This window comes from Passer domesticus, chromosome 9 (assembly GCF_036417665.1).
Source record: "Passer domesticus isolate bPasDom1 chromosome 9, bPasDom1.hap1, whole genome shotgun sequence".
Lineage (NCBI taxonomy): Eukaryota > Metazoa > Chordata > Aves > Passeriformes > Passeridae > Passer > Passer domesticus.
Genome location: NC_087482.1, coordinates 30744465 through 30771360, shown reverse-complemented (window position 1 = coordinate 30771360; position 26896 = coordinate 30744465). Strand labels below are relative to the sequence as shown.

The 26896-nt window shown below is 55.9% G+C and overlaps 1 protein-coding gene across 2 annotated transcripts in view; it reads right to left on the bottom strand.

The window, feature by feature from the left end:
* The window catches only part of CACNA2D2 (calcium voltage-gated channel auxiliary subunit alpha2delta 2), a 207928-nt gene that overhangs the window by 19985 nt on the left and 161047 nt on the right, over window positions 1-26896 (bottom strand). For both annotated transcript variants that reach the window (XM_064432366.1, XM_064432367.1), the window contains exons 4-8: window positions 20681-20740; window positions 10503-10547; window positions 3957-4095; window positions 474-605; window positions 169-226 (exon numbers count right to left, since the gene is read on the bottom strand). In XM_064432366.1, coding sequence (XP_064288436.1) covers window positions 169-226; window positions 474-605; window positions 3957-4095; window positions 10503-10547; window positions 20681-20740 — 434 coding nt within the window. The remainder of the gene's footprint in view (window positions 1-168; window positions 227-473; window positions 606-3956; window positions 4096-10502; window positions 10548-20680; window positions 20741-26896) is intronic.

The following is a 26896-nucleotide window of genomic DNA, read 5'->3' as shown; positions in this document are numbered from 1 at the left end:
CCTGCTCCGCTTTCCCAGGAAGAGGGAAGGGGAGAAGGAGCCAAGTGCCACAGCTCAGATGCCCGCGCCTGTATTACGGTGTCCCTTTGCCAGTGCCAAAATGCAATGAAAAGGGGAGGGAGCTGGTGGCTGCCAGCCAGGACCCTCCTCCCACCCAGCACCCCTTACCAGGGCCGCCGGCGCACGTCATAGAGGTCGATCTTATTGGGGGCTCTCCATGGGGTGGCTGTGGGGAGAAGGCAGGCAGTGAGCGAGGCAGGGCTGGCCCGGGGTGGGGAATGGGGACACAGGGGACAGGGCAGGAGATGCCCAGGGCTGAGGAAGCAGCAGGCTCAGGCAGGGAGCTCAGACCAATGGCTTCTGGCACAGCACAGCTCCACGTGTCAGACCAGGCCCAGGGGTGTGCTGTCCACGTGGAGCCTGGGCTGCCCTTGGTCACAGCCCCCGTGCCACAAGCCCTGGCTGGCACGCACCGGGGTAGTAGCGGGTGACGCCGGTGGCGCTGCCGAAGACCTGCCAGAGCAGGGAGGGATCCTCCTTGCGGTTCTCGATGAAAACGTCCTCCAGGGCCTGCGTCCAGTTCAGCTCGTTGAGGATGACGGTGGCTGCAGGGCACAGAGACAGGCGTGGCTGGGGGGAGGGAGCAGTGGAGCTGGGGTGGGCTCAGGGGTGATGGGACTGCAGTGTCCCCAGGTGGTGGCAGGAAGAGGTGTGTCCCCTCTGCCCCTTCCCAAGAAGAAGCTCAGGGGGCTTTCATCTTCTCCTACATTCCCTCAACCCCCTCACTTCCACAAGGCTCCAGCATCACCCTGCTGTCCCTGTCCCTAGAGAAATGAGCCACTTCTCAGAGCTCCCCAGAGTGCTCACTGTCCCCATCTGCTCTGGGGCAGACACAGCCATCACTGGGGACAGCTGGCCTGCCATCTCCACTCCCTTCCCAGCAAAACTCCCTGTGCAATCCTCACTCCCTGGGGACAGTCACCGGCTGGGAAACCCAAGGCTGGTGTCCCCATGGGCCATGTGGAGCCTCCCAGGCCCACTCTGCATTCCCACTGGCCCTGCACCTGACACAAAAGCAATTAAGATGCTGGCAAACAGCAGTTTTAAATTATTCAGCTATTAAAGCACAAGATAAGCTGCCGGCAGCTCCAGCCTGTGATTAATCAAGGGGGGCCATGTGGTGTGGCAGGAATGGGGCTGGGTGGCTGGCAGGGAGCTGGGATGGCACCTCCCTGTGCTCGTAGGGGACCCCAAATGCTGTGGGAGGGGAATCCCACATTGACCACTGGTGCTGGGTTGCCCCAGGACTGCAGCACAGAGGAGCCAGTGGTGGGTGCCACTGCAGGAGCAAGGAGCCAGCAGCACCCTGAGACCAGGCACTGATCCCTCCTGGGGGACCCTCAATGCATTTTTGGGGTGCAAGAACTCTTAGGAGCACCCCATCTCTTTGGCATTAGGCAAAACAACCCAATGTAGTGCTGCAGGGGAGCCAGTGTGCATTTGAGCAGTAAATTTAGCTCTCCTAAGCCTTCCTCCCACACTTGTCCCTTTGGAAACACCGTCATCACCCATTCCAGCCTTCACTGTGGTCCCAAGGCACTGGCAGGATGTGGGTGGGTTTCCCAGGATGAATCCTGGATCCCTCTATCCCAGCAGGACTGCTGAAGAATTGTCTTTCCCTCAGGCAGCGATGCCTTCAAACCATGATTTACTCTACCCATATCTCCCCAGCCATTCCTCAGCGCTGTGCCCACACACAGTGCTGTTATCTGGGCACTTAGGATGATTTCTTGTTTGGCTCTGACATTGGATGTGGTTTTTCCCAGGAGAAGTGGCTGTGAGCTGGCTGCCAGGCTGCTGCCTGCCTGGAGCAGCCCTGGGCAGTGCTGCCAGCCTCAGCTGGGCACCAGGCTGGGCCCTGACACATCCATGATAGCCCTGGCAGCACCTACACACCCAGACCCTCGGGGCCACCAGCCACACCAGCTGTTTGTACTGAATGCAACTCATATTGTCCCTCTGTCCAAACACAGTCCTTCTATTATCTCTGAGTACCCATGCAGCCCCTACACCTTCCCTGGACATGAGTGTAGCCCCCATATCCTCCCTGTGAACAAACACAGCTGCTACTCTCTCCAGGGTGCAGGGTGATGAAGCTGTGTCCTGCTTGGGATGGCGCCTGTCCCTCTCAGCCGAGGTCAGAGCCGCCAGCCCCACTGGCGACATCCCCGTCGCTGTCCCCATCTCATCCCTGTCCCCATCAGAGTAAGCCCAGCCCCGCCCTGCCCGCGAGCGATTGCATATTTAATTAAAAACGGCACAGTAAATAAAACACATATAGGATGTAATTTGTGTGTGTAGCGAGGGGTGACGGCGGCGGGGTTTAATCAGCGTGCCAGGCAGCGACAGCGCCTCCGCGCCGCTCCCGCCGGGACGCGCTCCCGCACACAGCCCTGCGGGGACGCGCCACGCTCACTGCTGTCCTGGCAGGGCGGGGGGCCCTGTCCCCACCCCAAACCACTCTCTGTGCAGCAGCAGCAGTTTGGACCCTTCCCTGCACCCCGGATCGCTGGAGCAGCCCGGTGTGGCCGGACCTGGCCCGGTCCCTGTGCCCGCACGCTCTGTGCCCGTGGCTGCAGCCCCTTTCCCGGACTGACAGTCCCTGCACTGTCACCCCACAGTGCCACATCCCCTCTCCAGCAGCCCTCTCTGAGCAGCTGCGAGTCCCCGGAGCGGAGATTCATCTCCAGCCTGCTCTGCTCCGGGCTGGGCTGATCCGTGTGCCCGTGGTGGGGCTGGCGAGCAGGCTGAGGAGGAGCGAGTCACGTCCCCCCGCGCAGCCCAGCCGGCTCGCACCGTGTGCCTCATCAGCTGCCTGGATGGGTGATCAAACGAATTGCAAATTCCTCATCCGCGGTGGAATCGCTGCAGCCGAGCTGCTCCGAGCCGGGAACGCTCGGGGCAGGAGCGGGAGCTCGGCACCCACCGCCACCACCACCCTCAGCCAGTGCCACCGAAACACGGGTGTGGGGACAGTGGTGCCCCGGGTGGCGTGGGGCAGCCCGTGCCAGCAGGGTCCGGCGCTGGGCGCAGGGCGCTGGGTGCTGCAGGATGCCCTCCAGCTCGGAGCCGAGCAGCCACTAGAGGGAAATGGAGACCGACTGTCACCATGTGCCACCGCAGCAGGGCGAGCTACCGGAGAGATCTGAAAGCTCAGGGACGGTCACAGCGCTCGGTGGGGACTGAAGGTGGTGTGGCACATCCTGTGCCATCCATCCCTGCCCTCTCCCGGGCTGGCCCACCAGCCCATCCCGGTTCCTGGAGCAGCCACAGGGGCACGGCCTGGCCCCCTGCACGTCCCGGCAGCCGGGGCTTAATTAGCTACGGGGTGGCATCACGCTGTCCTGCAGTCACCCTTGGCTGCCTTCCTGCGGACTGCAGCCGCTTTTTCTCCCTTTTCATCACCTCAGCCCCAAGCAGGCTGAAGACGGGCAGCATCCCTGCTTCACCCTCTGCCACTGCCCAGCCATGTCTCACTCACTCCCTCCTACAAGCAGGTTGGTGCTGCCTCTGTAGCTGCTGCTGCACAGAGCTGCTCCATCCCTCTGAACATCTCTGTGCCTGCTTTGAGCCTTCTCGAGCTTTGCTGGGCTCTTCTGCAGGAGGATCAGAGTCATGTGAGCACAGCTGAGCTTTACCCTGGGCCATAATCACCACCTCTCCTTTGCTCCCCATCCCTTCCCTAATAACTCCTAATCCCTGATCTGCCCATTTTGCCTGTGCTGAGCTCTTGAGAGTCCCTGGGGAGGGACACATTGTCACCTTGATCCTGATACACTGCCTTCACCAAGACCCAGTTGGGGCACCCAGAGCTGATGGTCCCTGGGGCTGCAGGCAGGAGAGATGGATGCCCAGCCAGGCAGCAGGAATTGGAGAGGGTGAGGAGGGGCACTCACAGCCTTTGTAGATGTCCGTGGGGATCTGCACGGCAGCGTATGAATAGTTAACCTTGGTCTTGAAGTTGTCATCATCAGTGAACTCCAGCTTCAAGGAGTTGGACTTCTCCCTCTCGATCTCTTCTCCATCGGGGTCGTCCTGAGGAAGGAGCAGAGTGCATGGGGTCACCCAGGGTTCCAGCCCTGGATGGACGTGGGAATTCCTCCACCTGAAGCCCATCACCAAATGTTCTGTGGGGGAGACCAGCCCTGCTGGATCCCATGTGGATTTGACCTGCCAGGAGTGGGTGGGCACAAAGGCAAGCACTGGTTACCCCTTGTCTCTCCAGCTTTGGTAGCACAGCAGGTATTAAATCAGACACAGAAAAAAAAAATCAAAAAAAGGCCTTGAAAATCAATTAGCAGCAAAAGGCAACTATCAAAGAGCAAATTAAAACGGAGTGCAGCTTAGCGCTCTGTCAATAAGCAATGCAAACAATATTTAATTATGGTGGAGAGACGGCGAATTCCCCACTGCTGGTGCTGCAACACACTCCCTCACCTTCCCAGCCCTCCTCTCCATTCCCCAGCCCTGCTGCCAGCATGGCACTGGGGGTAAAACCCCTCTGGAAAGGCAGGCAGGGCTGAGCTGGTGCAGGCAGAACAGCTGGGTGGTTGCAGACAGGGGACAGGGTGGGAGCTGAAGCACGGGGCCATGTGGGGAAGAGTGAGAATGGGGGTGGACTCACTACAGAGCTGGAGAAATTGCCTCTGCCACCCCACCAGGAGCAAAGAAACCCAGGAGAAGGTGTTGGCTCTGAGCTGCCCATCCCTGCCACGAGCCCAGCAGCTGGGGAAGGCTGTTTTCAGCCAGCTGGGAGATGCTCAGGGTAAGAAGGAGGGAGAGGAGGATGCTGCAGCACCTGCACTTTGTGCTTCTGGAGCTACATCCCTGCTGAAGAGGGGCAGGGACACAGCTGAGAGCTGCCTGCACCATCCACAGGCAGGGACGGGCAGCAGTGCCAAGCCCAAACTGGAACAGACACCTGAAGGGATGCCCCACGCTGCCCACAGCAAAGAACCACGACACCAGGGAACACAAGGGGTAGGGGATGCTCCCATCCTGCTGTCCTCAGTGGCCCACTGCAAGCATCTCCCACTAGCCAGACTTCCCTCGACAAAACCCAGGGAACAAAGACCTGAATTTCTCACAGGAAAAGCCATATATTTAAAGGAAAACTAAGGGTTGGGGAAGTAAACAATGAAGCTTCTTTAACAACCATCCTGGCCCCCTCCTTGTTTCCCCTTCACAGATGACATGGAGAAATGTCACCTCCCCTGCAACACCTCCAGCCGGCCGCTAAGGTGGTGACATTCCCATGACATTGAGAGGGGTGGCCAAAGCATTTGCCACAGCTCAGGAGAGTAACAGGATTGATGAGCAAGGTTTGGGTTTAATTCCAGCCGATGGTCTGTGAGTATACCACACTGCCCAGCCGACCCCAGTGCGGGGGCTCCAGCTGCCCAGAAAGATGCTGGACTCAATTACAGCTGCACAGCCAAGCAGGAGGCAGGCAGGTTCCCAACTCCCTGCAGCCATGTCTCCGAGATAAAAATCCAGATTATGCTCTCAATTTTATGTAAATCTGGAGAAAAGGCAAAAACCAGGCTGCTGGAGCCCCTGCAAAGCTGTGAGGCTGCAGCAGAGGCAGCACTCCGGGGACTGCCAGGCCATGGGCTACCCAGAGAGAGCATCTGGCCCCAAGCCTGCTGTCCGTGGGGCTCAGCTCTCTGGGGAAAGCACACACAATATTCATCCCTGCAAACCTCTCTGAGCACCAGCCAGCGATACAGAGGTGCCTGCTGAAAGCAGGCTTTGGGATAAAGCCGTGGCCTGAGGGCATCTGCAGCACCAAAAACTCCGCTTTGACACTAAACCCTTTTCTTCCTCATCCAGCAAATTCCTGGTGACAGCTCCCCATCTCTTCCCATCTCAGATCAGCAAGGCACCCTGCCACAGCCCATACACTGCCCCTGTCACCACCAGCAGCTGGAAAATCCAGCCCTCCCTCTTTCCCTCACGCTGGCATGGCTATTCCCCACTTCATCGGAGCTGGAACTACTGTATATAATTACTGCTCCTCTGTTTATCATTATTCCGTGATCTCACCCACTTCTCAGGGGCTAATTTGTATGCTGCCAGGTTTGGTGCTGTCTGGCTGCTCTCATTCATGGAGCTGTGAAGAGGCACATGTATAGATCTTGGGGACAAATATACAGCTATCTGTATGAGGGACACTTCATGCATCACTGACACCTATATGGCAAACAGACCTGCAGGAAGGGCTCCTGTTACCCAAGCTACATTTGCCCTTTATCCATAAATCCCCCAACCTCAACTGAGTTATTTCTGTTTAAGCCAGGCTGAATTTGGCCCCTGAAGGGGGTTAGTTTCCAGCCACATGAAGGCAGGTGAAGCTGTCACCAGCCCAGGCAGGGAGGGGAGATCTGGGTTACAAAGAGACACCTTGGGAAGGCCGAGGGAAGAAATCCTGCATTAAATTTAAATCAGAGCAAAGCAGATGATTCAAGTTCTCCCGAATTTACATCGGTTTAACTGTGAGCATCTCGGCAGGCCCCCAGCCAGATCTTGCAGCATTCCTCATCATTACATTTCAAAAGAACTTGGAAACATCTATTTATCTGTTACAGTGCATACAACATAACACAAATAGATGCTACACTTTGAATATATTATTTGCTACACACCATTAGAAATCGACTTCATGGCAATATATCAATATGATACATATTTACTGCTTCAGCAAGAAGTCATCACGCCCTGAGAGCTTTTGCCACCTCCGCTGCTTTCACAGCTGGGTTGTCAGTCACATTTTCTCTTCAGTCTCCCAAAAAGACGGACAGGACAAAACCCAGAGATGCCCCAACACCCAGTGAGCACCCAACAGCTTTACTGGGGGCTGCCACGCTCTGGGCAATCACCTGCCCCTTGCTCCATCCAGGCTGGTGCTGGCTGAGCAGAGCCAGCCTGTCCCCGGGCACCGGGACTGTCGTGGTCCCCAGGAGCCGTGCAGGGAGCCGGGGCAGCAGCGATGCCGATCTGAGCTCCCGCAGATGCAGCCCCCCCGTTCACTGCTCATCTCCATGGGAACCAGCCATCACAGCTAATGACAATGACGGCTGCTTAAATGGCAGCGCCGGTGACAAAGGCAGGGCTGATCCGGCCGCAGCATCCCTGCCTCCCCCGGCCTGCCCCACGCACCGAGATGCCAGCACAGCCTTTTCAATCTCCCAGGGGCACCCATCCATGCTAAGTCTGGAAAGGCCAGCGAAATATTCCCATCAACACGCTGTGGTTCTGCTAATAATGGATATAAATGCCACCCCCCAACACATGGCTGAGAAACTCCAGGCCTGTGCAGAAGGGTCTTTCTCCTTAAATATATCAGTTTTTCCTGAAATGCAGTAATTTAATGCTGAGGAGGGAGATGATGTGTTCTCCAGCCACATTCCTGCTTTTACAGCAGCCCAGGTTATAAATAACAATCAGCTTCTCCAGCCAGCCTGCTCCCCTATCCCCCTTCGCTTTTTTTAATCTTTGCCAAAGGTACTGTTTAGAGATCTTTCTAGACCATTTATTTTTAAATTACCAGCCAGAGGAGAGAAGTTAAAAAAATAAGAAAAAAGAAAAAAGGCAAAAGAAAGAAACTTCTGGGGCTGATAGCTTATCGTGAGGAAATCCAAATGTCACATTAGTTGAGAAAGTTGGAAGATTAAATTTTCCAACACCCTTCATCTGCTGCTGCTGACATTTCGGGGCTTTTTTCCCTCCCCTCCTTCCCCTCCTTGCTGCATGTACTGAGCAGGGTGAGCAGTGAGAGGGGTGGGCAGTGAGAGGGCAGCCCCACCTCCCCTGCAGCAGAGGGGCTGAGGCTCCCACCCTCAGCCCCTGGCTCTCAGCCCTCCCCAGGACCTGAGGTGGGTGGCTGGGGGCTGGAGGGCTGACCTTGGGGCCAGGACACCTTCACACAGCTGGGCTGTTTTCCACCTGAGTACAGCACGTCCCAGGCTCAGCTTTGACAAGCACCATCCCCTGCCACGAACACAACACAAAAGATGGAAAATGAATTTATTTCTGTGTTGTTCTGCCTGTGACGCCCAACTGAGACTGTCTGCTGATTTCAACACTTCTCCCCACATAAACCCCATGGTCCTTGCTAGCGGGGAAAGGTGAAAACTTCCCTTCTGCAAACATTCTGACAGCTTTGGGGACCCCTGGGAAAATCTTCTGATAGTCCCATTTGTTAAAAACCACTTGGAAATCCAAAGTCTGTTTGGGCAGATAGTGGAGCTGAGGTGCAGGCAAGATGAATAAGAAGCTCATTTCCTCCTCACTGCAGCTAAAGCCAGTGTAAGGCTTGTGAATAAGCCCCAGTTATGGGCAGCAGCCATTGTCCATCAGCACCAACTCTGGCTCAGATATGTCCTGCTCCATTTAAATAGAAAATTTGAAGCTAAATAAAGAAAGGATGGAAAGAGCACTATTACGTTCCATTCAGACTTTCTGGTATAATTTCTCTCCTTTTTTTCCTCAGCAGCATCTTCTTTTTTTTCCCCCATTATTTTTGTTGGAATTAAATTTGCTGGGATTTCACTGGTAAGGAAGCAACAGCAGAGGTAGGGAAGTGCCCTCCCTGCCAAACCCACATACATCAAGAATAGGACACCCCCAATTTTGCAATTTTGCTCGGTATCTCCCCAGAGCAGGACTAAAGCTGATGTGGCTGGTGAGGGATTTGCAGGGCTGTTCCTCTTTGATATGTCAGCTCCTTTGGGCAAGGGAGGGATCAGGGAGCTGAGCCCTGCAGTCCCCAGGGACGCTGTGCCATGCCCCTGTGCACAGCCTCTCCCCAGTGCCCCCTGTGCTGGGAGGGTCCAAGGGCACAGCTCCAAGGTCGAGATGCCTCCTGTTTCCTAATCCTGCCTAATGTGACTGGGATGGTGGGGTGTGACACTCAGGGGAGCAGTGGGCATGGGGACACCCCCCTTCTGTCCCCTGCCCTGCAACAGTGATGGCAAAAGCCCAGCCCAGCCTGATGGATGCATTAGTGCTGCTCCTCATCCCCTGTGCTGGGAGTTGCTCTGCTCCCCAGGCTGTCTCCTCCTGCCTGAACCGCCAGCCAGTTTTTCCTTCACTCCTATCCAAAATCCCCTTTAATGTATTTTAAGCCCATTAGCTCCATCCTCTCCAGAGCAGCCATGGCAGGATCCTCTCCTCCCTCCTTTGCTAGCTCCCCCCAGACTGGAGGGGGGGACAGGACACTTCCTCTGCATCCTCAGCTGTAAATGAGTGGGACTGTGGCAGGGAGACCTGCTCAGGAGAGCAAGTGCCCTCCACCTGGGTCACAGCATCTGCCCGACCTCCCCATCCCACCTCCCAGACTCTGTGGCTGCTTCCCCTGCCAAGGAGCCCTCTTACTGTCACTGCCTGGGGACAATGGCACTGGCAGTTAGTCAGAAACTCTGCTTTGATGGCATCCATCCATCCAGCCTCCTCCACTCCAGCCTGTCCCTGGCTCTGCTCTGGGGCATAGACTCCCAGGTGGGTCGAGAGGAGAGACAGTGCAGTGCATGTCACCCAAGCTGGTGGGACCCCATCAAGCCCAGATGCTCCCCTCCCTTCTGCACAGGGCCTTCTGGATGCTCTTGGGGTCACCTGAGTGTTATTTTTGGATAAGGTCTGTGGTTTGCTGCTGACACCATGTTCTCTCCCACTGTGTTACTGTCTCTGCTGCCAGGTCTGCCTGGGGACAAGGAGCAGTCCTGGAGCACCAGCACTGGCTGGGGCTGTCCCAAGGCTGCACCCTGATGTGCTTGGGGCTCCTGCTCAGCTCCAAGGACTCTGCCCAGCAGCCTCACACCAAGAGCATCACTGACCTGTTTCATAAGGATCCCGCAGCAGTGGGGGAGCTGGGAGACCTGGCAGCAAAGCGGGGAGCCCCAGGGCAGAAAGGGGTGCCCCATGGCAGCAAGCACTGCTGGTGGAGCTCCCCGTGCCCGTGGCACAGCACCTGAGTGAAGTCACCCTCACTGTCACCACGGGGAGGAGCCGGCAAGTGCCAGCTCTCTCGGGAGCACCGGGGGATGGGAGCTGACAGGCCCGCAGTTAAAGCACTGATTGCCAGAAATCACAGGATGGCTATGCTCCGAGTAGGGCAGAGAATTAGATTCAGGCTCTAATTAAAGGTTTGCTCTTCATTTGAATTTCAGATGCCGGCTTTAATTTTAGAAACTTTTGCAGGCAGCAGAGCGACCTGCCCACCTGCCTGCTGCCAGGCCCGGTGCTGGTGGCCAGATGTCACCAGGGCTCAGCTGGGGGGACACGGCTGCACACGGGCACTTGCTGCCCGCTGCAGAGTCTGGTTACAGCGGCTGTGACAAACGCTGTGCTGTGACCCCTGCTGCTGTGCTGGGACAGACTGGCGAGGGGCTCAGCCCTGGGCCAGGGTGGTGGCTGAGCCAGGGTGCCACAGAGACAGCACTTACATATTCAGTGTCGGCCTTGGAGTCGTAGTACTCGATGTCTTCCTCCTGCAGAGAAAGGGGAGAGCTGTTAGTGCCGGTCAAGGTCAGGGATGGGAAAGGAGTTCCTCCCCCTGACTCGTCCCCTCAGCACCTCTCTCATGCTCTTGGCAGCCACCACATTGCTGGGGACTGAGCCCTTCCCAGCCCATGCTGTCCTTGGCACATGTTCAGGACCTCATGTCCTCCACATCACCCTCCAAGGACTGGCCATGGCCTGTCATGCTTCCCTCCGCTCCTGACTGCTGCCGAGCCACAGCACTGCGGGGCCAACAGCCCTGTGACAGTGACACCGGTGTGACTGCAGCCTCTGCACTGTCACCAGGTGCCAGCCTGTGCCACGTCCCCACAGCCAGGCTGCTTTGGTTCTGTTGCAAACATTAGAAGCCACAGAAGAGGCAGGTTTAGGCAGCGTGGCAGGCAATGGCCCTGCAGCCACCCAGGCCCCCTCCCTGCACTGCAGAAACAGGGAGAAAAGTGTCCTTGCTTCCACAGAGAAATGCACGTCGTTAATTTGGGGTGTTTAGAACCTATTTAAGCAGAAAGGTCTGCTTGGATTCCTCTTCCCAGAGTGTCAAGACGCGAGACAGCTGATAAAATTCCTGAAGAGGCAATTGGGAGAGCAGCGATGCTGTCACAACAGCATTCCGTGTACCAGTAGAAAGGGTAATTAAAGGGCACTCAGGGACTCTTCCCAGCGTGCCGGCCCCAGTGCCATGCTGGCACACGGGCAGCGCCGTGGTGCTGACACGTCTGCCAGTCAATCTCCATCGGCACGGGCAGCGCCTTGGGTCATTATTGCTGCTGTTATCATTTAACGAGGAAAGCGATCTGGCCCCGAGCAGAAACGCAGCCGAAGCCTCAATGGCACTGACTGCATCCCTGTCCTGCCTGCCCCTGCTCTGGACAGACCGGGACACAGCCCTGTGCCAGGCACGGTGGCACTGTGACATCCAGCCCAGCCTGGGCACGGCCAGGAGAGGCAAGCAGCTCTCCAGGCAGCACCACCATCCCACCAGCCCCGCTGAGCGCTGGCAGTCACTACTCCTCACCGGGATTAGCCTCTTATAGCCACAAAATCCCTCCCCAGGGTGGTTTGCCGTGGCTTCTCCCGGCTTCCCAAGAGGTGGGAAACCCCTGAAGCTGATCTTGGGGACATCAACAGCAGGGGACCCTGGCAGGCTGTGCAGCCGGTGTCTCCCCGGGATGGCGATTGCAAAGGGCAGTTCCAGCATCTTCCTGAGCAGAAGATGCCCGTCGCTGCTGCGGGCTCTGCCACTCTTAGTGATTGTGATAAGGCAGCACCGGGAGGGGAAAGTAAAAAAAAATTAACGCAGCATCTTCCAATTTCTGCTATTAAAAAGCCCAGTCATTAAGGGAACACACTTATTAATTATCTGTGATTTGTTGTGAAATGCTGTGGGGTTTACAACAACAAGAAAGGCAAAAAAAAGAATTAATTTCTCTTCAGCTGGCCTTGCTGTGCCGCTGCCGGCCCCACGCACGCCCCGGCCCCTCTCCCCGGGTCCACGGCCATCTGCACTTCCTAATTAAAGGAACCCCCGGGAGACCCCTTACACAAACCAGCTAATTTCATGTTTAATGATCTTTAATCAGGAGCGAGTGTGACTAACAACGGCCATCCAGAAGGTGCTTTGTTGTTCATTTTATTTGCCACTGGCTCCTCGGAAAAGCTCGATTCCCCTCGCAGCCGCAGAGGCCCCGCTCCGCAGTGCAGAGGGCACGGGGTGATGGTGCTGGGTGATGGTGCTGGGTGATGGTGCTCAGTGATGATTCTTGGGCAGGACAGCCCGTCCCTGATCTTGCTTTCCCCGCTCCAGCACTCCCACGGCACAGGGCATGGCACAGGGAGCAGAGCACATCCCTCCCACCGATTCCTCCAGGGATCACAGAGCCCTTGCCAAGCCCTGACAACCCCAGGAGCAGCTGGGTGAGATCCCAGCCACACTCAGGCTGTGGTTGAGGTTCCCACATGTGAGACAGCACGTGTGGGACAGCCAGCATCAGCGTGGGCCTGGCCCTGAGATGTGCCCTGATGGCAGGCTCCAAAATCCTTGCCCTGCTGATGCTGGGAGGCTGGGGGCTTTTCATGGGGTCCAAGGGAGACTGGGGGAGCTGGCAGGGCATCTGTGCCCTTGCCACTTGGAAGCCTGTGTCTGTTCCAGGAAGGAGGGAGAGAGCCCTCAGAGATGCTCTAAAAAGATGCCATGAGTGTTCCAAGAGACAACAAGGGGTCCTACAATTTCTGCTCCCAAATATTTTTTTAAAACCACATTTGCCTTCTTCACATAATCCTCTCCTCCTCTGCTCCATGTTAAACTCAGCACCAGGTCTGTGTAAATAGCACTGGTATTTCTAGAGCCCTTCAGAATAAATACCAATAAAGAAAACAAGGGGGTGAAGACGTCAAGGGATTTTGAAGCAAAATATTGTCCCTGTCTCTTGCAACCGAGCCTGCAGGAAGCACACACTGGTTCCCACTGCAGGGGAGGCTGCCAAGGAGGAGCTGCTGCTCCATGATGTGTTAACCACTGCCCATTTTCTTACCTAAATTGCCAAGTGCCACCTGCACAATGGCACTGCATGGCTGTGTCGCTGGTGGGTACGTGTGGGGTTATTTCAGCTCCTGAAGTGCAACTCTCAGTGCAACACTAAACCCTGGGAGCTCAGTGCAATCCCAGCCTGATCTGCAGCTGTCCCTGCAGCCACGGCCCAGGCTTCTCCAGCAAGGCCACCAAGGAATCACTGCACCTGCACCAAACCCTTGTGGTTCAGTGTCACTGGGCAGCCCCTGGCCAGGGCTTGACCCAGGTGGGGCCTCCTGGAGGTGGCCCTGGGGATGCTGCTTGCCAGAGTCCCCCCAGGGACCTTGGCTCCTTCCTCACCCCCCTGAGCCCTCCCTAGGTGCCCTGTGCTCCACACCTTCACTGTTTTCACCCCAAAACGCCAAGAGAAAAGCTAATTAAAAATCCAGGCTGTGAGTTCTGGAGAGCTGCAAGCTGGAGCCTTGCCAGTGGCACAAAGGAGGACCCTGCTCTGGCACTGGTGCTCCCTTGACACACAGCAGCAGAACAGGTATGAGACAAAACCAGGACAAAGAGGGGCACACAGGTGTCTCAGGTGGGTGGTGAGGGGCACTCCCCCCACAACCCCTGACACAGCCCTCAACAAGCATCCAAATAGATTTTTTTTTGCCTAAAACAATTACAGCAACTAAAAACAGTGCTAAAAAGGTCAGTGCTCTGTAATCTCGCTGCAGCCTGGAGATGTCTGGATGGAGGGGTGCTGGCCCAAGCCTCCAAGTCAGCGACCTAACGAGGTGGCAATCAAACTACATCACACACAGAGCTGCCACCATCCTAAAAATCCTCGAAGGAGCTGTTGGCAGCACATCAGCTCCCTGCTCCAGCCATCCAGCTGGAGCACACAGCTGGCAGGGACACTGCAGGAGGGCTACGGCTCACTCTCCCCTATAGAGCTTTCCTGTAAAATCACCTAATCTGGCTAATCCTTCTCCCGAGACCTGTAGGATCTTTAGTACTCCACAGGATTGCTCACTGTCTCTTGTAAGGGTCACCCTGCTACTCACATGTCCTGGGGATGCTGCAGCTCCCCGGGGCAGTTTTGCAGGCAGATCCTGCTGCAGCACATTGATTTCGGTCCCTCTCAGCCTCTGGCTGTGGGTTTCATTTCTCTGAGCAGCACAGGTGACCCCTGTGGTCAGCAAATCTCTTTCAAGATTTAATTGGCTCTGGAAGAGCCAAATCCTGCAGCAGTTTGCCTTCAGGCAGTTAGGAGAAACTCAGAGGGTGGTGGGGAAGAAAAGATGGATCCCAAGCTGGCACCTGCCTGTTTTCCAGCCACTGGATGGAGCTGGTGGCAGGACCAGCATCCCAGGCCACAGCTTACCAATGTGGGGAAAGCCAGGTGACCAGAGCTGTGCTGGTCAGACACGTGGGCAACTCAGTGGGTGGGGAGAGCAAGCAGGAGCTGGTGTGCCCACACAGCCCTTGGGGCTCTGCTCAAAAGCCCACCTTTCCTCTGCCATCAGCACTTAGAGAGGACAGGGAGTATTTAGGTACTTCTTAATGTCCCTGAACCATTAAGCACACAGAAATAGCAGCAGCTTTTGCTTATATTGCACCTTTCATACAGAAGACATCCTGCACGTGTCACAGAGCTCCTGCAGCCTCACACCTGTGCTATGGCCAGAGGAGCAGAGCGTGAGCAGGGACACAGCACGTCCCCACCACAGCATCACCCTGCCAAGCCCTCCTGGCCACGAGGAGAGTGATGGGGCCACCTGATGGCTGTCCCTGGGGATTGGTGTGTGCTGCTCAACTGGTCCTGGCTGGCAGCTGGGGCTGCAGGTCTCAGCCAGGTGAGTGCTCAGCCCGAGGTGTCTGAGCCCTGCCATGGGCACAGCAGCCTCTTGGCTGGGGAACAACAGAGCAAAGAAAGTGTTCTTGCTACACCTGCCACGGGCTGGTGTGAGTGCCACTGCCAGGAACAGGCTCCAAAGGGGCTGGATGAATTCCTGGGAGAAATTCCTACCTGCTGTGGCTGTGGCCGGTAGGGGCTGAACCTTTATTTCAACTGGCTGGAGCTATTCTTGTCCATATGCACCACAATGAATCCCTTCCTAGTCCCCTGAAGAGGACAATATTCATGGTTAGCCCCAGCCACCACAGGCTGCTGGATAGACCCAGAAGGAGTCTGGTGGGGCCCATATTTCTCCTGCAGCACTGTGAATTCCCTGCATCCCATCCACCATCAGGGGCCGTACGCATTACCCAGGACAGGTGGAAACAGTCATCATAATCTGCCTTGGCATCTTTTTTTTAAAAGCAATTTCCTCCCTCTGCCTCTCTGACAGAGCTGGGGAAATATTTAAGTGACCTGTCAACAGTTTTTTCATCTCCCCAAGAAGATGTTTTATCTGATCACAGCTCGCCAGCTATTCTTCTTTACATGGCATCTCCTGTCTGTCCTGCTCCTCTGAGGCTGCCTCGAACGAGGCCTGGCTGCTGCTCCCCTCCACTGCACCCGGGTGCCACAGGGATGCCAGCACACACACAGAGGCTGTTGGAGACCCCCAGCCCTTCCAGGGATGGGGTGGGATGGGATGGGAAAGCAGCACTGAGGAAAGCCAGCAACCCTTACACCAAACCATCATAGTCATGGAGAAGCCATGGGTGGCCCAGTGGTCTTGCAGAGTGGGTGTTGGGCAGGCCCCCTCAAGCCCCATCCTTGGTTTTTAAGAGGGAACAGCACCGACACAGGGGTTTTGTGAATGATTTTCCTGTTCTGCTTTTCGGCCAGACCGGCGCTACAGGAGCAAGGTTGGTGCTATAGCACAGTAATTCTCCGAGCGTAATGAAAGCTGACATTATATCAAACACAATAAAGACTCTCAGCTGATGGAGATCATTCCTGAACACACAAACCCATTAAACTGAAAAAAAAAATATCAATTCTACACACTCGCCAGCCAAAAGAAAATGTGATTTGTTATCTAAAAGGGGGTTATAAACACAGCTTCAATGCACTTTCTGTGCTGTAATGAAAACTGGGTTTGAAATGGCAAGACGACTGCAAATTAGAGTATTTGATTTTATTTTCTAACTTTTTAGGTAAACCTTCTACAAGGGCAAGTGCAAGGTTACGGTGACAATCTTTCTGTTCTCAGCCGATAAGTAGGATCTGTAATTAAAGGAGGAGAAAAATGAAAGGAGGATAAGGAGCTGGCGTTCGCCCTTCTGGTGCTGCTTTGAACACAAAGCCCTGCCTGCGCGGCCGTGCCCAGCCCATGGGAGCAGGAGCCCACACGTGGCATGGCGTGGCATGGCATGGCATGGCATGGCACTGCATGGCACAGCAGTGCTGGGTGGAGCAGCAGGATGGGGCAGGATCCTGCACCTGGAGAGATGCAGCACCCAGGGCTGTGTGGCCGTGGCTGGGTACCCAGCCATGCTGCCATGTATTCCTGCTTTATCCTGCACCTTTCCTGGGCAGTCAGGAGCACAGTCCCTGTTATTGCTCCTGTCCATCCCCATTTGGCAAACAGCGATCTCCTTTTCCCTGGAGTTTTGTTTCTAATGGAGCTTGAAATTATCTGGGCTTTGTTATTCCTCATGTGCTTGCAGGCAGGGGTTACAGATGGAGGCAGCAGCATGGGGCTGTCCAGCACTTGTGATCCCCCTGCCACCTCCACAAATGTCACCAGTCCCCCAAACCACCTAGTGGTTAAACCCTGTTCCCAGCAGCTCCTACATCCACAGCTCAATGTATGGCTATTTTTCTTTTCCAAGGAAAAAGGGCCTGCTGGGCTCTGACCCTTCAAAGGGCCCTTTCCAACATCAAAAGGTGGGAGAGGAGGGAGGCAGAGGGGCAGCAGGCAGAGGAAGAGGGGAGCTTCCCAGTATAGTGATGGAAAATGCAGTGAGGAAGGAGACTGGGAGAAAAACAACAGTAATAAACACTTTATGAAGCAGAAAATGGCTTATAAAGAAGTCAACTTTTAAAGGCAATTTATGTAATCCTGCCAAGCACACATAAACATGGGGATGGATCTCTGCAGCACTGGAGTGTCCCCTAAAGGCACAAATAGCTCCGGCAGCCCCAGCAGACCTACACACGGCAATGATGATGATGATGATGGTGACGATGATGGTGATGTTGGCCTGGGATGCATTCTGTGGCTGGCAGTGCAGATCTGCTCCTTTGACAGCATCCCCCAGGTCAGCACGGTCCCCACTCCCACACACTATGTGAGTGTGGGACACCTGAGGCCCTGCTGATGCTGCTGGGATGGGGCTGAAGGTCTGGGAAAGAACCCAAGGAAAACTTGGGAGGAAGGCAGAGCACACAAATGGAAAAGAGCTGGGAGAACATGAAGCTGGCTGGGATGTCTGACAGACCACATGGCAGCTTGCCAGCAAGGATGGATACAAAGGATGGCAGCAAAAAATGGAACATGACCTTTCAGCATTTTTATAGGTACTTCTGCAGGTCCCTTACCCAAGCAGGGCAGCAAGCAGAGGATGGAAATTTGATAGCTGCATTGCAGGGTGGCATGGAGTCCTGGCACCTCTGTTTGCTCCGGGATGGTCAGCACAGGGCAGGCTCAGAATCATTACCACAGCCAGGGGATAGGACTGGGGACATCCAGAGCAGGGGGCCAGCCCTGATGTGCCTTGAAGGACAAACCCTCATGCTTCTGCATGGAGTGGAGCCAGACTATCCCAGTGGATCTCTGAATGGAAGCCTGTAGGCCAGAAGATTCTCACTGGGAAAACTGGTAGGCCAGGCCACTGCAAATGGAGAATTTCCTGCTATGCCAGTGCCAGGTGGTTGCCATGTCCCATGGTGGGAGCCCGCTCTGGCAACAGGACCCAGCTCTCACCTTTCCAGAGCTCTACCAGCCTTCTCCAGTGGATGAGTGTGCATCCCTGAGAGACCCTCGCAGTGCAGGCAGGGAAGGGCACAATGTCTCCCAACAGCCTGCCCACCATGTCACTCTGAGCTGCCACCCAGCCCTGCAGTAAAACAAGCTTGAGGGAACCCATGAGGGTGCTCAGAATATGGGTGACCTTGGGGCCAAGGCTACTTTTGACCAAGGAAAATGGCCCCATATCCAGAATTTATTTGGGGACACACCCAGCTCAGCACACCTGGTAGACATGAGCGTGGAAGAGCACAAGGAGCAGGGATGAAGCAGGACAGGATGAAGGGATTGTTTAGGGAACAGGGAGGCACTTTGCAAAGCCTCCTGGGGTGGGAGGCTGAACTCAGCTCCAGAAAGGCCAGCATGGCTGGCATGTAGCTGGAAACACCAGAAAACAGCAAGGAGAAAGGAACTTTCCCCGTAGAGACGGATCGTGAGTGATTGCTGGCAGCAGCTCCCAGCCGCTCAGGCTCTTGCTCCTGCTTCATTTTCCCCTGGACTTCCATAGCAACCCATCTGCAGTGAGGTTTAATGGGGCTGCCATTAGCACTAATGCAGCGCAAACACTCAGCATCTGCCGGCGCCTTTGGATGGAAACACAAAAATAACCGCGCTCGCCGCAATCTGTCATCGACTCCGGCGCGGGGTGAGGACGCGACACGCTGGGAGAGGAGGGGAGAGCTGCAGCCAGCAGGAACGAGCTGCTCCGTGGGGAGGGAGCAAGGGAGGAGCTGGGATGCTGCGCTGCCCCTTCCCTGCCTGCTGCCCGTGCCAGCACCGGCACAGCCGGGGCAGCTGCAGAGCCAGGGGGCACACGGCTCTGACCTGCCCGGCCATCTCGGGGATGAAGGGCAGGAAGAGGAGGCTCAGCCCTGGGAATGAGATGTACAAAGCCCCTTCACCCCTCCGCTCTGCCCAGGAGCTGGGGCTGCTGCAGACAGCACTCCTCAGGCAGGGCTGATGCCCAGCACCCTGGGGGCTGTGCACAGAGCTGGACCAGTCCATCAAGTGTCCCAGCCAGGCCTGGGCTGTCCTGATAAAGCTGCGCCGAGCTCTGCGGTGACGCATCACTGCACATTGTTTCTGGGTGACTCGCTCCTAATTACCTTGATTAAGTGGTTGCAAACAGTGCTATTAAAAATATTTTTTTTTCTATGAAAGTGGATTTCTGAAAGGTTTGTGCCGTGAATGGCAAAATGAGCCAAGAGCTTTGCAGTGCTACAGCCTTTCCCAGCGTGTTTTGTGTCCTGCTCTTATTCCCCTGGCAGTGGAAGGCAGCCGGGTCTGGTTGGAGAAGGAGCTCTCTGGGGCTGCAAAGAGCCCCTGCAGCAGAAGCCCATCCCTGCGTTCTGAAGGATGAACAAAAGCCCCAAGCACTCTTACAAAATGCAGTGACCTTGTGCCCACCCTGCACATGCCCTGGTCACAAGGCATGCAACCCAGGGTGCCAGCCCAGCATGGGGTGCACATGGAAACTACAATGTTCCTGGGGTACCCACAGTCAAGTTTCAGGTGCTGCTCAGGGATGTGTTTCCTGACCCTGGAGGACATGTGAGACTGGGTCAAGACACCTGAAGCTTGCCCTGCACTTCTCTGAGCTTTCCTTGGGAGCTCCAAGCCAAGGTCCTGGTGTGGCACCAGCATTGGCATCAGCAGGTGCCTGCGCCAAATCTCATTATCCTCTTCATCTCCTCTCCACTGGCCTTTTGGGAAGAGCTGACAGCGGTTCACCAGTGCTCTCATGCAGACAGAAAGGCCCCTGTGAGCTCATCTTGCCCCTTGGGTGCCCGTGGGACACAGAATCAGCCACCAGCCTCCACCCCACGCTGGCCACATGGCAAATGAAAGCCAAGCAGGTCAATCCCTCGCCTTCTCTTTTGCTCCTTCCACCTCTTCCTCTCCCCAGCAAGCCCTGGTGACCGTCACCCATGGCAGGAAGGTCTGTGTGAGCAGTAGCAGCTCAGACTGTGAAATCCCCCCCAAAACACAGCAGCATGCCTGGCAGTGGGGCTATCCCCAGGCTGTCCCCTCGGAGGATGCAGGAGGATCCTCAGGGCTGGGCAGGATGCAGCCCTAGCCAAGAGGAAGGGGCTGGGTGGCTCAGGAGTATTTTTTTACTGCAGATTCCATTTGCACTGGGAGAAAAACAATCTTTCTTTCCTTTTGTATTATGGTTATAATTTGAGAGCATTTCCAGACAGAATCCTTCAGGTTCCTGCTGAGTGCTATCACCGCCAGAATTACAAAGTCAAATGCAATCATTAAACCCGCGTCTTCCCTCTCCCAGCCCAGATTGCTCCTTCCCCAGGAACAGCCCCCAGCCCCCGCCACAACTGCTGGCATGTGCCACCAAAGAGCCACCGCTGCTGTCACCCCGTGCCAGGCCCCCAGCCCCAACCCAGGGGCTGCCGGAGCTGGGGAGAGCCGGAGTCTCCTCAGCCCGCCGCCCTCAGCGCTGAGCTGTCAGCTCGGCCTTCCCCTCCGGCCTTCCCCTCACGGCGGGCTGAGGCGAGGCCGCCAACGAGCTCCAGTCGCTTCATTTGCTCTCATTAGCGCGGCAGGCGGTGGGGCTGGGCCGGGCACGGCACAGCCAGCGGCCCCTCACGACGGGGACACGAACGAGGGCAAGGAGGGATGGCACAGCACAGCAGGGCAGGGGTGCCTGGAGCCTTACCCGGATGTTGTCCTGCCAGTGGTGAGCCTTCTGGAATTTCTCCGCCGCGTTGGCAAGTCTCTGCAAAACAAGTGGGAGAGGAGAAATGAGCCTAGGGGAAGCAAGAGCACCCAGCAGCGCAGGAGCATGGGTGCCACCCCAACAGCCAGCGTCCCTGCCTGGGGGCTCCTGCAGTGCCCTGCCACCCCTCTGCTGCACGGCAAGGGGCAGGAGGAGGCACTGTGGGCAGCACCCTGCAAGGGGGTTCCAGGCACAGGGAGCCACTTTTTCCTGCTTGCTCCTGCCTTTCCTGGAGCAAGCCCGTATCTCCAGGGGAGCTGCTGCCACTTGAACTCGGCAGGGCTGAGCCGCTGCAGCTTGGCAGCTGCTGGCATCCCCCTGGAGCAGGACAGGCTCTTGTTGCACAGGGCAAGGCTGAACCCAGCCCTCTGTCCTGACAGCCCCCAGCTCTGTGCAGAGCAAGTTCAAAAATGCCTCAAAACCCCCTCAAAATGCCCCAGTGCTGGAGCCCAGAGGTGCACCTTGCTGCCCACCCAGATTCAACCCCTTTGTATAGCCATGGCCACACTGGGGTAACCAGAGGAAGCAGGATTTGCTGAAGTGGGATGGGGCGATGCTCAGCACCAGGGTGCCCTCACTGCATGCTCAGCCATGAGACCCCTCACCAGCACAGAGGATGCAGCAGGGCAGGGCTGGAGACTGGGCAGCCCCATGGGTACTGCAGTGCCTGGAAGAAGCTGCAGTCTGGCCTTTTGTGGAATCAAAGGGGATAAACAGGGCAAGAGCTCCAGGCTCTCTACAGGATCCTCTCGGCATCACTAAGAAAATAAAGCCAAGAGCAAACCAGCACATTTCCCTCCATCCCTCGACCAGCCCCAGGCATCCTGGTGTGTGGGCAGCTGCCTGGGGCTGGTCGAGGGCTGCACAACCTGATCAGCACCAAAACCCAGCAGGAGGCAGCCCAGTGTCCTGAGCCAGCCCACAGAGCTGAGGGCCTCCCAGACCCCACTCACTGCGAACAGGGGCACGGGGTTTATGTCTGGTCATGCCACACTCAGCACAGCCTGCTCCCCACCAGCCATCAGCTGTGCAAGGCTCCCAGGGAATACACACTGCCAGGTCCCCGCTCCAGGGGCCAATCTGTACCGGGCTGAGAGGCTCTGAGGCTGTTGCAGTCCCTAGAGGGCTCCCTGGAGAGTTAGTGGGAGACAGACCAAGCGAGGATGTACAGCACAGGCTCCTGCCTCGCCTGCTCCTCATTTCCCTGCAGATCTATTTCCCTAGAGGGGGATGGACATGCTCTGCTCCATGCAAGTGCTGCTGGCAGCCAGAGCATGGGGAGAGAGCTGAGCCCTGGCTGTTTTCACACACTGAATTGGCTGGGAGGAGGAAGGAGCACTGACAGTGAGGTGACATCTTGGGTGAAATAACAACCCCAAATCACTGCCTGGGCAGCACCACAGAGATTCACACAGTGAACACAAGATTCCCAGTGCTACACACACTACTGCCACTCCATGAACCACAAATCCCAGGACGAAAAAGCATTCCTTTGCTCATCAGGGATGTGGCAGGCTGGTGGGAGCCCACAGGGGCAGCAGTGAAGCCCAGTGATATCCCTGGGAAATTATTTCCCCAGGGCCTGAACGGTGGCCAGCTATAAGAGCACACACACATACGAGCCCTGGGCACAGCCACAGGTCACAGCTGCTGTCCCCACTGTCACCAGCTTCTCCAGCACTCCATCAGCACACAGGGATGCAAAATGTCTCAGCCCTTCCAACTGGCTGCTCAGGGGAAAGGAAGCCCCCAGGTGCCACAGTGCCCCACTGCCCATGCAGGAGAGTGGCAGAGCCAGCCCTGGCAGGGTGGCTTGAGCAGGGCCGTGGCAGCAGATGCTGTATTTCTGTGAGCATGGCAAAGCACAGGCACTCGAAAGTAAGGTGAAAGAAATCACAGATCTGGCCCTCCCCAGCCTGAAAATGCAGCTGGTTCTTATCAGATGCAGGGAAACACGAATCCATCACTGCGTAATCTCAGCACGCACTGGTTGAAACTTTCCTGTTTAATCTTTTCTCTTTCTCTTAATCTTGATTTCTAAATCAAAGTGCTTGCTTTCAGTGGCCAGCATCCAAGGGGAAAGATCAGCTATCAGCTGAATATTGAAGCAAAATCCTTACGGCTCCAGTAGCAGGCAGAAGGGAATGAGAAACAACACGTGGCTGGACAGAAAAGCCAAGTGATATGAATTTTCAGGGCAGTTTTTCATGGTCTCACCTGCACAGCCATATCCCTGCCCCCAAGAGCTGCCTAGAAAATCCGTGGCCCAATTCTGTACCTCATCCCCTCCAAGCTTTTGTGCTCTGTTTATATATTGAGATGGCTGATTAAAGACAAGCATTTATTCTGAGTTGCGTTTAAGGCAGTGGTGATGAAATATGCATTTTTCTATACTTGATAAGAGCGTGTTTGTTTATTATGGGCTGGGGTAAGATTTATGGACATCTTTAACTATTCATCGCCTTGTGCAAAGTGCCTGGAGAGCTGCAAATGGTGCAGTAAGGGACGGCTACACCCAGGAACGACACCTCGACAGGAGATATTTTTCCTCTGGAAAATGTCAATTTGTCAAAGTCAAACCAGACACAATTTTGGTTAAAAAAAAAAAGGAAACCCAGATGTTCTTGTTTGATAAATAGCAGGAATGGGGGAGCTTGCAGCAGGATGGCACAGCCACAGCAGGGTGCTGTGCTGGCTCCTGGCTGCCACTGGGTATTCACCCAGGAGGAGTGTCCCCAGAGCCCTCCAGCTGTTGCTCCTGGAGCATTTTCCTCACTAAGGATGTTTCAGCAAGATGGTGACTGGGAGGAGAGAGAGGCCAAGCAGGCAGCCAGCATTCCTTCCTCTGCAACAGGGGACAGACCCAGGGTGGTGCCATGTGGGGCTCCCATGGGAGCAGTCCCACCCTGTCACATCCCTGACTGGAGCTAGATGGAGCCCATCCAGCCCCTGCCTGGAGATGGGCTGCTGTCATGAACAGGATGGGGGATTGCTGGATTCAGGACCCTCCAAAACTGTGCCAATAACAACGTGTCCCCCAAGGGGGCTCTCTGGGACAGCAGCTCCTGGAGGTGTTTGTTAGGGCAGGGTTTGTTGCTGCTCCCACAAACCCCAGTGACAGCTCCCCAGGGGAGGTGACGGGTCTGCCTGGAGCCACACACTGCTGCAGGACGTCCCCATTAATGCCAAATGAGTTCATCATGAATAATGTTATTGTGATCAATACAGCTCAAGGATTATTTCTAATCCTTAATAATGATTAAACCATTATTTTTCAAGTGTTACAGATCAATCAGTCCAGCTCAAGGTGTGCTGCGTGCAGGGACTGTGAGATACCCAGGAAACAGGAGCCTGGCAGGGTACAGGGCAGTCACCAAAACCTCTCCAGATTTCAGACCTGGGGTTGTCAATTGTGGGGTTCAAACAGCAATACAAAATAGAGGAATTACCAAAAATAAAGCATGGGTGTGAAATACCTGCAGATTTCCAGCAGGCTGTGGTGCAGAGACTGCCCTGGCACTTTAAGGAGCACGGTTCTTTCCCCAGAAGTCACCCAGGGCTAAGGACAGGAGATTTAGAGGCTGAAAACACTGAATTGAAACGACTCTGAAGGTCATGAAAGGCCAGCAGGAGATTTGCAGGGGATTGGTGTCTGGAGATCCCGACAGACAGCGGGCTGTGTGAGGGGAAGGCGCTGCCTGCCCCAGACTCATTTGTATTCCGCACGGAGCCCTCTCTGCTCGCCGGGGCTGGGTCAGGAGCTCCCTGCTCAGCAGAGCACCTCGCCTGCCATCAGAGAGCCTTGGGGACACTCAGCATGGGCAGCTGGCAGCCAAGGTGGCACGGCTGGGCACACACCCTCCCTCGCAGAAGATGGGCAGGAAAGGAAAGGGGCAACAATTTGGGTGGCCATCTGTCTGCCCAGAGGATGGCAGCTCCAGAAACACGGCTGCTGCTTTTCCCTGGCTTTGCTCCAGGACCTTGCTACTCAGCCCGATCCCCCACAAGCTCACTCACCCCACCCTGAGCAGGGCTGACTCACGTGTGCTCACCCCCAGCAGCAGCTTTTGGGGACAGCTGGTCTGATGGGGAAGCTGCTGGGAGTGAGGAACACTTGGAGCAGCAGAGCTGGCACAGGCAGGGACCACGACCTCCTCTCTAGTGGAGGGACCATCCCTGCTGTTGGCATCCCCACTGCTGGAGGGGCCAGCACCCTGGAGGATTGTCCCTGATGGAGCAGACACCCAAGGGGGATGCTCAGCTCCTCCTTGCCACCCCTTCTCTCCCATCACACTTGGGGCTATCCTTCACTGCTCTGATATTTTCACACAGACTCCTTCCAAAGGGAACTGGTCCAATGATTTAGTAAATCTCTTCTCCCAGCCCCACCATGGCAATAAGCATGGCCTGGCTGCTCCTGCCTCACTCAGATCAGTGGGTTTAACTTGGGAAGCAGAGCAGAGCTCAGGGAGGCCAAAGACCAAGGCTGGATTTATAAAACAGGATTACAGCAAATACTCTGCAGAAGGAGACTGAGCAGCCCCGTGTAACAGCAGCTATGCCACCCCTGTGTCCAAGCCTCCACACAGGTGCCCCAAGCCTATGTGGGTGTTGGGGGATGTTTTTCAGGTAGTTTGGGATGGGGTTCCTGGCTCCTCCCCACAGCCAGTGTGGAAGCCCAGCCACAGCAGCTGTGTGTGCCTAGGGATGTTTGCTCCAGGGAGAGCCACTCCTGCTAAGCCTTCCTTTAACTCCCTCAGGGGACTCTTATCACCCTCATCGCAGCATCTCGCCCAAGGCTCTGAATTGCATTAACCTCGCAGCCCAGCACACAGCTGGGAGGGAGATCTGTGCTGGAGATTCAAACAGCCCTGCACTACCAGTGGAGAGTGTCTCACAGCCCCACACCTGCCAGCCCTCCTCCCGTGGAGGGCAGTGCCACACAGCACCACACCTGCCAGGCTCCTCCCATGGAGGGCAGTGCCACACAGCCCCACACCTGCCAGCTCCTCCCATGGAGGGCAGTGCCACACAGCCCAACACCTCCCGTGGAGGGCAGTGCCACACAGCCCCACACCTCCCGTGGAGGGCAGTGCCACACAGCCCCACACCTGCCAGGCTCCTCCCAGGCAGGGAACTGCTGGTGAAAGGTTAAGGCAAGAAGGTGAAATCAAACACACATGACAAAGCCAAGGAACTCAAGCCCCAGGCAGGAACATCCCCCAGGAGCTGGTTTTGCAGCTCTTCCTCCTCCATAATGAAGGAATGAGGATGGCACAAGCCCTCTACTCTGGTACCAACCCCTCTTCCATGGACAGGGCACCCTGAAGCCTCAGTGGTTACTGCAGAGCATCTGGAAAGGCAAAAGCCCATTCCACATGTGCTTCACATGTCTCCATCCTTCCTGCCTGCATGAAACAGGGCACTTCCTCATGGAGCCAACACCTGCCACCAGCTCCAGGGTGCCTCCACCCCAGCTGTCCCCCTCATCCCCAGCACATTCACGGAATTCACCCCTAAGCAAACCCTACCAACAGCGTGCACGTCACCGTCAAAAAATGATCAACCAGCGACAAAAGACAACAACCCCCTTATGTACACAGAGGGAATATAAATCTTGAGTAAACACTGTAAAGCAGCGAAGCATCTCATCCTGTAATAATCTCCGAGACAGTTGATCCCAGGGCTCTTATTACCCCCCAGCCATCATCTGAAATCCAGTCGGCAGCAGGCTCGGCCACGGCTCAGTATTGATCACGGAGGCAGCTTCAAATGTGCTGCGGCATTTTTCTTTCAAAGCACTAACTTGTTTGTCAATAACTCCCCTGGCTGTGCAGGAGGAGAGGGATGGATAGGGCCCATCTCTCCTTCCTTGTGCCTGGATCCAGCCTGTGCATGAGGGAGGATGGGGCTGTGCCCAGCACTGGCTGCTAGTGTTCTCCTGCTCGTGGGAGGGCAAATAAAGCCCCAGGGACTAGCAAAGAGCACATGGTAAATCCTCCAAGGGCTCCCAGACCTCGGTTCTGTACCAGCTGGTGCTTGTTGCTGGGGTCTGGCAGGGCAGGGAGCAGGGACACCTCTGCAAGCCAGCCCTGCCAGCAGTGAGATCACAAGTGCAAACCTGGAGCTAAACCAGAGCCAGAGCTGCTGCAGACC